Below are 13,485 nucleotides of genomic sequence, written 5' to 3' on the forward strand. Positions count from 1 at the left end.
ATAAAGTGGAAAAAAAAAACTTAAATTTGAGGGTAGGGTATACTGTTTGTATTGTTTAAATAATTTTTATTCTCCCATAAGTATATGAAAAAAAAAATTGTTATTTTTTTCCTTCTTTATTAATTAAAAAATTAAATACAGTAGTTTTTGCATATAATTAACTTCATCATCTATAAATCTAACTCTTCTAATAATGGATTAATATACAATTAAAAGTCTTTATTCTATTATTGTTACTTTTCATTGATTTTTTTTCTCAGCAAATGAAAACGTGTTCTTTATGTAGAGTCATAATACATTTTCCACTAAATAATTGATCATACTTACTCATTTTTCATATATGTAAATAAAACATCCCATATAAAAAGAAAATTTTATAGTTTGATACATCACGAACATATGTCTAAATAAGTATCAAAGTCTTTGCGTGTATGAAAGTCATTAAACCCGTATTAAGATTTACTAAATAATAATAAGTGAGTGAATAGTGTATGTTATTTTTATTATACTTATTAAAAAAAAAACAATAGACGTTTACGTTTTGATCTCAAACGTAAACGTCGAACGTCGAGCGCCGCTATCTTGTAAGCGGTGCTCGACGTTCGACGTTCACGTTTTACGGATGAAAACTTCGGCCGCATCCTCGCTATTAATTAATAACATAAGCTTATAAATAAGTTACGATTAAATAACTCATTATATACTAAAAACTATTTGGTATTAATATTGAATTATATAGTCCGTGTAAGAAAATTTAATGTCATGGATGTGTTAGTAGCGTTTTAAATTCATTTCAGTTGAAATGTATTTTTATTATTTCTAATATTCTGTATATTACCGATATCACGAGTTAATATCCGGAACACAAAAGCTATTTAAAAAAAAAAACAGAGTAAATACTAAAGTTTTTCTTCAAATTTGGTTAAATGTAAAATATTCGAAAACGTTACGTTCCATTTTGGAACATTTATAATATTAAACCTGACTATGGCCTATAGTAAATAGATTGAAAACGTTTGTAAAAATAAAAGGAATTTAAACTCAGCAAAATTAGATGTTTGTGAAACTGGAATTTTCAAGTGCTATTTGGAATTTATGATGTAAATACTTAAACATTTCTTCTCTGATTGAACATTTCTTTCTATAGATTTTTATGAATCACATAAATAGAACTATTATATATTACAAAAATATTCTTTTTAATTCATACCTTGTTTATAAGTTGTCCAACCATTCCAACCCAAGTTCCATTTCTTTCTTTTCTTCCAAAAATATTTGTTACTGGTTTCACTATTCTATAGCTGAAAAATTACAAACATAACAGTTACTAATTTATGAGAAATTATTTAAAATAATAGAATATAAATTATTCTTTTAAATAAATTTGTTTTTTGGCAATTTCTCTGTAAATATGTTTACCTGAAATTCAATTTATTTTGCAGTATTTTAAATGTTTTGTATTGCATACCCCCGATTATCTCTTTCTGGTTTTTATCCATTTGCATGTAACTACTAATCTAAGATAAAAATATGAATAATAACATTTTAATTTTGTAATATAGTATAGTTTTATAATATAATAATCACTCTTACCTTTAAGCCAGCNCTTTTCATTCTCAAGTTTAATTTGTGTCTTGTCTAAATTTCGGTCTTTGTTAGTTCCTTCTATAAACTAAACGTGAGGAAAGGAGCATGAACCATGATTTTTCACATAATTAGATAATTAAACAAGAACCTATTGTGCATGTAGAATAACTTAATTTATATTCATTTTACCCTTTTCTGTATTCTGTTATTGTAAGATTTAATTATTGTATATTTTTAATATACTTTACGCAAACAATATCAATGATTCTAGAATGTAAACTTTTACTAGTTTATTTTCTTTTAGTTTTCTTGTATTCGTCTTCATTGTTTTTTAAACTCTGCAGAATGGACGTAATATATAAATAAAATATAAAATTATGTATAATTATAATGAAATTTAAGTAAAATTTATATTTTCAGTAATTCATTTATAAACTATGCAATTTAATTTATTATAAATTATATATATCATATAGTTAGAGCTTTGAGTACATGTAATTTTAAATTAATATCTAATATTATCATCTATTATCGTTAAAAATAATATAATTTTCTTACTGTCACATATAATAAGTATTATTAAGATTACTATTTCATTCTTTATAATATTTAAAATAAAGATAAAAGAAATTCTAGTAAAATCTATTAGATACAGTTTCATTTTTCGGGAGGAAATTTTATTATAAATAATTGGAAAATTAAAAATGGAATGACAAAATTGCAGTCAACAAATTGAATTTGGACTAGAGTTTTTATTCTGATCGATTCTTTTTTTAATGAAGTTGGATTCAATTACTTTTATTTCATGAGATAAATCAATACGAGAAAATTACATGGTCGTCGAACATTCCTAATGGCCACGTTTATAAAGTTTTTTTGAGCATACAAGTTACAATTTTAATGGGTTTACTATTCGAAAAAGTCATAGAATTCTAGTAAAATCTAACATTTTTCTAGTTTTATAATATAATAATTTCAATAATAACATTTTAATTTTGTAATATAGTATAGTTTTATAATATAATAATCACTCTTACCTTTAAGCCAGCAACTCTCCAAACATCAATAGGCATATCTATAAATAAAAGACAATGAGAAATCTTTAAGTGATGCCGACTTTTATTTTAGAATGTAGTAATGATTATTACTTCTCTTAAGTGTAATATTTGTAATGCTGAATGATAGAAGCTGAATTTCGTAGATATAAACGACATTATGAGCAATCATAAGCATGGTTATTATTAGCAGAAATATATTAAATTATATTACTTCAATTAACAAGGTTCAAAAAAAGAGAAATCCATAAGTAATGGTTTCTTATGTTTTCATTTCATTAAAAGAGCTTGTTCTGAGATGAAAGCATAAAAAATCAATTCTAAAAATATTTTATTTTGATTTTCTAAAAGAATGTAATATATANATAAAGAAAATTTAAATTATTCTACAATAATTTCTAACAAAATTTAATGGGATATTTGTTGCCATAAATCTTCAGCAATTTTTTCAAAATTTGGTTCCCGCATTGTTAAATAGAGATTATAATTGTGTACTGGCCTTGAAAGTAATGGCTGCGAATTTATAACGTGTGGAACAATACATGAAATCTTTCAATTTTTGTAACAAACTTAATGTCTAAATTTGCTAAATATCAAGTAATGCGCGCATGCAGTAACACACATTGCATGGTGGGGTACGATCCAGACCTCGTTATTCCTAATACCAGTAGTCCAGTAAAAACATGAAAAGACCCAATGTTATCGAGCAATAATTATAGAATAGAAAAAAAAAATTTTCTATTCTAAAATTAATGCTCGGTTAAACCGTAATTTTACTAGACTACAGGTTCACTCGGCACTAACGGTACAAATAGGCAGGCAATCAAGTGGATAAACAAGTTGTTTGGACTATTAATTAAAAGGGACATCGGTGTTCATAGTGGGATATTTTAAAGCAAGTTTTTGTCGATTCTTGTTTCTTGTGTTAATAATTTACAGAAAATTGATTAACATACGCCATTTTATAACGAAAGTTAGATGTACCCCTTCGATTTACGCTCGTACCCCTAGGGGTACATGTACCCCCGGTTGAGAACCACTGTTATAAAGAATTTATCAAACCGTAATTCTTTAATTTAAAAGTTGACACAGCGATTTCTTTATCAAACAAATATGTACGGTACATTCCGAGTTCATTAATACAATTCATTAGTGTTGTTTTTTTTTTCTGTTAAAACATAAAACCGAGTGTTTTTACTTTACCTTATATTATCTACTGTCTTTCTTATCTATTCTTTCATTTTCATTAATAATGTAATTCATTCGCGTAAGCTGTTGATCATTATTCATTATTTTTAATAAAATTTACTGAAGTAAAAATACTTCTAGGGCTTGTTTTAGTGGAGATTAATTATACTTTATTATAACGCAAACTGACATTGTGAAAGGCAAACATTGAACACCAATAGAATAACAAAGGACAATGGACTATAGTAAAATAATATTCCAGAATTATTTATATTCATTTCTGTTTATTTATTTAAACAAAATTTCTATTCATAAATATGAACTTTTCGCAAGGATTAATAATAAAATATTCTTAAATCTATTGTTTTAAACTTTCCAAATGATCTATAACTTTAGCCATTAATAACAAATATCGTATTTAAACAAATCTTTAAAAATACCTATAATTTATATAAAGTAACTTTATTAAATTCCCTTTAAAAAAAAATTAGGATTTATCTAGAAAATTTTCATCAATTTAAAAATCACACACATTTCTTAAAATATAATAACTCTAGATAATCATTACTGAAAATAATAAAATCTTACCGTAATCTGAATTGCAGCTAGACAGCATAATTAATTTAAATAAGATATAACTGTGTAATATATTCATTTTAAATCTAAATTGTTCTGTCATTACTTGCGAATTAGAAAGTAATCTTTTCTAACAATGGCTTGAAAGTGACTGGGTAGTGTGCATTCTATTGTATGGCATTCGTCATGTGATTCACCAATAACAATTACCTGTCGTGACAATAATTTTTAAGCAGTTGTTGAGCTTTTATTAGGTTACAGTCTTTTTTTTTTAGAAGACAATTAATTCAACTTTTTCAATACCTTTTCAATAAAAGAAAGAGTTTAAACACGTGTTTAGAAGTTAATTCCTATCGAATTATTTTGATACAATTCGTTTTATTTATTTTATCTTAAATAATCTTGCTGTAAATGAAGTTTACAAAAATTTTATTGAATAGTTAAGTACAGGTAGGCCTCCTACAACGCGATAGATACGTTCCTTCAAAATACCGCGTTGTGGGAAATCGCATTATAGGAGACACCAACTTAATACAAAAACTGGGATTCGGTTCTAAAAAGAGAAAAACTTGGCGTTTGAAAGGCGTTTTTTTTTTTTTTTTAATTTTTCAAACCAGCCATTGCTAGCCACGAATTTAACACTGGTTTCATCATCCGACGACTGTCCCATTTGTTTTAAATAATCAAATATTTTTAATGCTTTGTGTTTAAGTGCACTTTTATTTAAAGGCAACCGTTTCTTGTTCGTATTTTCTACCCATAATATTAGCGCTTGTTCCATTTTTTTTTTTTTTTTTCATTATAAGTGTTCTCGGACGAGCAACATTTTTCGCAAGAATAGATGATCCGGATGCGACCAAATTCCTAATCTTTTCTTCCTATTGCTTAATCGACAGAATAGTTGACTCATTTAAATTAAAATGCCTACCAATATCAGCTTGATTTTTAATTCTATCCAAAATTTCTATCTTTGTTTGAAGAGATATAAATTTCCTTTTTAACGACGGTCCTTTCTTTTCATTCGACATTGTTATGGCTAAAATTTTTTCAAGCAGTTTTATGGACAGTAAAAATCGAAAAAAATAACTTCCCTTCACTATGTTGTTAAAAATATACACACCCAATAGAAGTTTATACTGTATTTTGGACCACTTTTGCGGTCCCCACCTATTGAAAGAGTATAAATTATCGAAAATTCAGTGATATATTTGAGTGTTTATGGTAACTGATGCACATCTGTCTAGAAACCGGTCTTCCCCTAAAACTTTCATGGGAATAACACGTCAACGTGACAAATAGCTGTTTTCGAAGACATTTAGCTCTGTACACCGAACTGTGGCGCGTATTACGTGATCCGTTGCGATTTTTCTGTTATGTGAAAGATAATTCATTTCTAAATACCGTAAACCGCGTTGTAAAAGTACCGCGTTATAAGAAAATTTCTGCATTTTTCCAACCGCGTTGGAGCGAAAACGCGTTCTAAAGGTACCGCGTTGTAGGAGGCCTACCTGTATGTGTTTAAATGTATAATACATGTAGATTTATATATCGAAAATTATCTTTCTTTTAATATTTATTGTAATTAATCTAATCTTAAAAATTAAAATTATACATTAATTAATTATAGCCACATTTAAAAAAATAAAATTATTTATCTTATAACTTGTGTGTTGTTTTTACACTTTACAATAATGAATTATTTAAAAATTTATGATTTTATTAAATTTTATAAGTCTGTAAGTAATAAAATTTTTATAAAAAAATTCTTTAGAATTAATATAAATAAAAGGCACGAACTCAACTAAAAGTAGTTTAAATGAAAATATTTACAAAGGATATATAAAAGAGTAAAAACTAATTTTACTGTGTCCTCAATTGTAAATTCCACATTTCTTTGGAGATATAAAGGTGATCTTTATTAGAAATGTTTAATGTCTATTGTGATTGTTATTATATAAATAAATAATAGAATTTATTGTTTGTTCATGGATTACCCGAAAACAGGACAATCTGAAGAAAAGATTCTGAAAACTTTTATTATGCATTTGTCAATATTATTTTCAGTATTTGGTAAACTGAATAATGTAGTGCTTGCGACTGGTTTATACAGTATAACTTTTATGAAAAATTTAGTAATAAATATTTTAAAATTAGCGCAAAATATTAATATTTTTATATATTATTAAGTATTCTTTACATATATATATATTGTTTATTTAAAAAATTCAATATATTTCATGAAAGAATTATATTGTGTTCGTGTACTACAAAGCTGAATATTAACTAAGCTGATGACAAAGGAATGCAGAGTTTTAAAACGAATCAATACAACGCTTCTTTTATTATTAAAAAAAATATTTCCTACTTAGAAATAATAAAAATTAACATATATAAAAGTCTCAAATTAGTATAATAATTCAATTAAAGTACATTAAAATGTAATAGACTTACAGTTAATAATAATAATTAATTGTAGACCTATATATAATTATAATTACACAATATTCGATACTTTCGAGATCAAACAATATCGTAATTATCCGAATTTTGGATAATATATTAAAATGTATTTTAATGTACCTAATAAACATCATGAAAGACTTAACTATTTAATTTACCTTTTGTTATCATGTTATGTTTTCTCTACCTCTACTTTTTTCCATCACTATTTATATAATATAATATAATTAATATAATATAATCTTATATAATATATAATATAATATATAATATGAATTAATCTTAAACTTTTAAAAACAATAATATTTTTGATATTTTACAATTCAGTGCAATTTAGTAACATTTCATTTTATATTTATTAAAATTGATATGTATTTTGATATGCCATTTTAAATTATGTTCTTTCTGCAAATAATTTTTTTTTTTCACAATAACCTTAACTAATATAATATAAACTTAAAATTTTATTGATTAACAGAGAAACTTATTATTGTTTTTTTTATTTTTGTTCAACACCATTCACACACCATTGCAGAGTAATTATTAGATTTTTCTGTATTATTCTTTCGGAATTTTTGCTTTGGTTTCATATATTATAGAAAAATCGATATGTTTTTATTTCTAAAAATCTAGACATTCGTTTCATTGTAATTTTACAGAGGTTGGAATGCAAAATATGTAACTAAATTCTTTCATTATTCAAATAATACGACTCATCTTAGGAAAATTCCTAATCATTTATTGCACATTTTAATGTTTAAAATGTTCAAATTAGATATTAAATTATTATCCCTCTTTAAACTGTAAAATTTACATTGAGAATGATTTTTAGTTTGTCAGAAAATACGGTAAATTCTCTTATTTAAATAAGCATTTCCAAAAGTGTGGTCCATACGTCGGTACTGGTTCGTGGAAGAACAGAAATGCCGCTCCGAAGTAAACTTTAAAATTTGGATATGAAATAATGAAAAAATTAATTTTTTCAAATATTTTTAAAACTTTATTATTATTGTTCAAATCAAATTATTTATAAACAAAACAATCATTAACTTTGCAAAGTGTTGGTTTTAATTGAAATTATTGAATAACTGTAATGCATTTATATATTCGAGATAGACATAAAGAAAACTAACTGATTCCCAAATAGAAAAGTTTAAGAATCACTTTGTCGAAGTTAGTATTATATTTTCAGCCTAGTTATAGTTAGTCGTCAGTTCGTGCATTGCCAATGAGCTGACCACGTGGAGTTTTCCTAGTGTTCTCTGTGTCTAATACCAAAATAAATGCCACTTTCCATAAAAGACCCCCATCTTTATTTTGGCAGATTGTCCATGTGTTGCACTGCCTAATAGCATCAATTCATATAATCCAATCCTAATTCACGATAATTGTTTTATTCTATTTACACTATGAAATGGTTTCAAAACTTAATGCATTATGTTAAGATATGATATAAATTGTTTATGAACACGCAATACATAAAAAACTATGGAAATGATAAAATTATCAAATCTACATAATAGATTCAAAAATATTAATCAACTAAAGTTAAATATCTAGTAAACGTTTTCATTTGTTCACAATGATTGGTCTAAAAAATGAATAAGAGGAATTAAAACGTGATGTGTTCCTTAATTAACATCATCATGAATAACAACTCTCTAATAATAATATATTTCATCTGTAACTAAACTTAAGACGTGCATCAGTGGGGAGGTCTAACGGTCTGTAGACTGCTTGGATCCCCGTGTAAGGTTATAATTTGTATTGTGTAAGATTTTAATTCATGAGAAAGCTGGGTTTTGATTGATGTTTATACTTGTTTAATATAAAAACACGATATTATTAAGGTTGAATTTTTTATTGTATAAAATGTTCATTAATAACGCGATGAATGGTCACCTAGCAATGCCTTAGTTAGAGTGTTCCCAATACATACATATATATTTTACAGTATTGTATAATTTGTAAGATAAATTATTTATTAATACTCTTGAATACATCACAATACATGCATTGTGATGACCTGATAGTCCCGAGTTTTTCGAAGGCGAGCTATTTCGGTAGATAAACTGGTAGACAAGGACTGGCAGGCAACTCCTTGTCTGCCAATTTATCTACCGAAATAACTCGCCTTCGAAAAACTCGGTACTAACAGGTCATCGCAATGCATTTGCCGAATCATTTGCCGAATCGTTAAAAATAAACACGCCATCCAGATTTGTTTCCGAACATTTTTGTATTACTAAAACTTTCTTTCACAATTAACATCTTGTGTATGCGAAAGATCAGTCAGCATGTTGATAAGAATGAGCAACTACTGTACATCAGAGCTACAATGATTGAACATCGCCTTACTGGATTCGCCCTAATTCATTATCATTATTATTTTCATGTCGACATTGACGAAGTTGTAAATATATTCGCAACATTGCATTCAAGGAAGATGCCATTAGATGTGTTCTACGCAATTGATGTTTCCTTGAAAACACGAAACATTATTATACGATGTACTGTACATAACGTGTTGTTTCTTATTCCACTAGGCCCACCCCTGAAAATTTTCTGATGACGCGCCTTAATAATACAGTTAATAAACATGAAAGAATATAAATGATGCGAATTTGAAGTGCTTCGGGTAGTACATTTGTCGGCAATACAATTCCTAAAATAACCGTTAGAGTCCATTATCCGAGACCATTATTGTTAAAATGGTTAAAAACGGTTAAAATAAAAAAGAAAATCAAATAAACAGTACACAATAGAAAGATACTAAAATAAATCATCTTAAAATAAAATACATTCGTGGTTTATTTGAAAAATTGAAAACAAGCTAGAAATTTAATTATTATTCTTGTACCAGATCACACAAAAACAATAGGAAAATTGATTAATAGATAACCTAAAAATAAAAAAAAACAATGATTTAGAAAACGATAATGTATGCAGTGACGCGTTATCCTATGGGAAAAAAAGAGCAATTGTCTGGGATCCCCCACCAACAATCTTTTATAAACTCACTATTGTAGTAGTAATATCGAAATTTAAATTAAGGGCCATATCTGGAGACCTTAGATCGCCAAGTAGAGCAGACGCAAAATGCACTGGCGCAGCGCAAACCTTAAAGGAAATATCACCAAACGGGTATGACATCTGTATTATGAATTTAACAAATACCTATTTAAATTACATCAATGCTACCATTTTTTTAAGAATTTCTACAATTTGCCAAAAAAAAAAAAATATTCTATATTGATGTACTGTACAAAGTGATTCAAGGAGGACTATTTGGAGAATTGGTGGATTACCCCAAAACATTCTCCAAGAAAAATATCTGAAGTAAACACTGTACATGGACCCTCTACTTGAGATTTGCCAGGGCTCCTTAAACTATAACGCGCTACTGAACGTATGTTCTTTTGACTGTAGTTGTCGAGATAGAAGAGATACGTTGGCGAAAGTGAAAGAAAATTGAACACAAGAATTACAGAACGTAGAAATGCCATTAAGAATAATTTCATCTCGTCATCAGTGGTTCAAAATTGCAACAGTAAAGATTATGAAATTGTAAAAAATAGTATAAAATATATCATGACCGAAAATAATATTATATTAATAAAAAGAAAACTTCACGAATATACGTGAAGATTGAAATGAAATTATATCAAGATGTTTAAAATGAAGAATTTTAAAGTAATGTATTAAATTAATCATGTAGTAATGTCTAAAGTTGTATTAATAAGGTAAAACGTGATATAGGTTAAACGACATAATGCAAACAGGTAAATTAACATGCATGTTATATTTTAATGAATCATAATTCGTTTTGACATATTTTTATTAGCGAAAATAATGTAATAGATCAATATGATTTAAAGGTAAGATTGCAGATGTGAATGGAGCTGTTGGGACTTTAACACAGCTGTAAAGCATGTCCATAGGAGCAAAAAAGTCAAAGAAACCATACCTCTAAACGTGACCCTTCGCGAGATATCAGCCTAAAGCCTAACTTCCAGACGCTGTAGGGAGTTACGCTGTGTGCCCCGCTAAGTTTATCCAGTATTTATCAGTCAGTATAGCACGGTGATCAGACATTCTAACGATATTTATCTGTAAAAATAAAGAAAAGTCCGATACCCGACCGTTTGCGAGATATTCGTCTCCAAATATGAAACCTAACGGTGGCAGTTCTGGTCGTCATCTTGCTTGCAAGCAAGTTATATTATAGGCACGGCGATCAGTGCCTATAACAAAAATTAATGCATTAACTTCTACTGACCAAAAACAGTTTTTACCCCAAACTAACTGCTTATTCTCCAAGCTTCGCGTCAAGGATCGCTATCGCTCGTCTTGACCGACGTTCCGCATGTACGGTACTTGTTTATTTTGATTGATTTGGTTATATTTCATTCAGGCAGAGCACTTCTTTGTAAAGTGTTAGTTTCTGTTTCGGAGGTGAACATTTTGCTTTTAATATGCATATAGATAAAGATGTGTAACAGATATAGATGTGTAACAATACGCAATGTGACCCCTATGCTTCCGCACCACTTGAGTGAAGGGTCGACACCGCGTTGACGATGTCCACGTCAGAATGGCACTATTTTGTCCCGTCAGCCAGACACAGAAGTCGCGATGGCTATTTATTTTCGTTCGAATTTGTTACGCGAACGGTTGCATACGTAGGCAGTCGGATTCGGGATAGAGGAGATCTGAGAGACTGCGAGTCGAAAATGAATCACTCGGATATCAATTTAACAACTAATAACCATTTATTTGAAAAGGAAAAAATTACATAATATATACTACGTACTAACTAACCTATACACTGTAGGTGAGCGAGAGAGAGAGTTTACATGATATTGCGCGTAGACGTAAATACCTAAAGTTTGGTTGATCCGCTAGTAGACGTGGTAATCGCCCCGTCCTTACTACGTTTATTTACTTGTAATAATAATATATATATACATAGATTTGAATTTTTATGTAATGTTTTTTTTCCGTTCATGGGACGTTAAAGAATCTGTCCAATGTCGATTGCTTTTCTCTCTTCGGGATTTTTCGGAAGTAATTAATAGCATTGTCGTTGTAGAGATCTCCAAGCCTGTTAGCTTCAAGAATATCATATTTTTCTCTCCAAAACGTTTTTAATGTTATCGTTGAGGAGAACTGGCATGCTTCAAAACACTTTGAATTCGATCTCCTCATGTGGCGAATGTGAAGTTTGTTTTTTCAGTTCTCCAAAAATTTTTCTAGCTTTCTCTTGAATGATAGTAATACTAGTTACATCTCTTTTCATTTCTCTTTTCTTTATCCAAATTAAAAGCAATTTCTCCATTTTTTCATGGATCTTCCATGTTTCTCAGATGTGGTTTTCCTTACTCCTTTAGCTCCTTGAGTCTTCTTGATTATATCTTTCTTAGCTAAGATTGTGCTTACCGTAGACCCGTTTGAGCCACCTGGAAGCAAGGGAAGACTAATTGGCATTCATTATTTTACGTCGCTTCTTCTTGTGTTTGTTCTATGAGGTGTTCATTATCTAAACATATGTTTGTTGTCCGAACATAAAAATATTTCGCGAAAGTGTTCGTTGTCCGATTTGTTCGCAGTCCGAACTGTTCGTTAACCGATCATCCATTGTAAATTTATTCCGTCTCAAATTAGTAATGATTTGCCCCTGTATTGTACTGTACACCATAATTTTCCTTTAACAATAGCCTGTGCCTGTCATCTATCTAACACTTTTTGGGAGAACATTTTTGAAGTGAAATAACATGACTTCCGGTTTGCATCGGAAATTCTTATATAGTTAATCGGAGGCTCCTGCCCCTGATGTGTCTACATCTGGTTTCGTTTTCATTCTATCTTACTTCATTCTCGAGATTAAGGAAAGACAGAAAGACAGACGGACGACAGTGGAAATTTATAGGTCCACTGTCTTTATTTAGCTGATGTTTTCAGATTGCAGCCAAATAAAATTAAGTGCAGTTAAACAATTTATTAAAGCTGCATGTTTTTAAACAAAATTATTAAACAAAAAAAGAGTGGACTGATCGCGTAACCTCCTGGAATACAGATGTATTTACCCCTCCCCACCAAGGTGGTGGTTGATGGTAAGACAACATCATCCGCGGCCAATGAGACGAGACGAAGGTCGTCACCAACTATGACTCGAAGTTTGTATTTGTTTAGATTTGTATTTGTAAGCCAATAGCCAGTAAACGCTCACAACGTCATCGACTTCAAATGATGTTAGGCTCCAGGAGGATTTACGATTGGCCGCGGAGTACTCGATCAGCCGACTCCCGGTAGCTAACCTTCGTTCATGTTATATATACTAGGAAGAATAACGTCGCGAACTCGAAGGGTGTTTTTGCATTTTGTGTCGTTTAATTTATTTCCATTCGCAGTAAATATTTCGATAAGCTCAAAATATATTTCCTGATAACTATACTCTAGAAATTTATAGAATTCATATACTGAATATAAAATTTAACTAGAAAAGTTAAGAAAATAGTTTAAAAAATCTGTTATACTTGGTTTAATGGCGTGACTATTAATGTTCGTTTTCTTGTTGCCTAGCAGTGCAGAAACAATTTTTAAAAAAATATGTATTACG

General features: G+C 28.9%; 2 protein-coding genes across 3 annotated transcripts in view; one reads left to right on the top strand and one right to left on the bottom strand.

Moving 5' to 3' along the window:
- LOC111619435 (glutamate receptor ionotropic, delta-2-like) overlaps positions 1–1,328 on the bottom strand; it is a 4,056-nt gene extending 2,728 nt beyond the window's left edge. For both annotated transcript variants that reach the window (XM_023361139.1, XM_023361140.1), the window contains exon 1: positions 1,211–1,328. In XM_023361139.1, the coding sequence (XP_023216907.1) occupies positions 1,211–1,234 (24 nt within the window). In that variant the 5' untranslated portion in view covers positions 1,235–1,328. The remainder of the gene's footprint in view (positions 1–1,210) is intronic.
- A 9,310-nt stretch (positions 1,329–10,638) lies between these two features.
- LOC111619444 (patched domain-containing protein 3-like) overlaps positions 10,639–13,485 on the top strand; it is a 31,653-nt gene continuing 28,806 nt past the window's right edge. Inside the window, exon 1 of the mRNA XM_023361149.1 lies at positions 10,639–10,648. Coding sequence (XP_023216917.1) covers positions 10,639–10,648 — 10 coding nt within the window. The remainder of the gene's footprint in view (positions 10,649–13,485) is intronic.

This window comes from Centruroides sculpturatus, unplaced genomic scaffold, assembly GCF_000671375.1.
Source record: "Centruroides sculpturatus isolate CEXI.00-Female unplaced genomic scaffold, Cexi_2.0 scaffold107, whole genome shotgun sequence".
NCBI classification, from domain to species: domain Eukaryota; kingdom Metazoa; phylum Arthropoda; class Arachnida; order Scorpiones; family Buthidae; genus Centruroides; species Centruroides sculpturatus.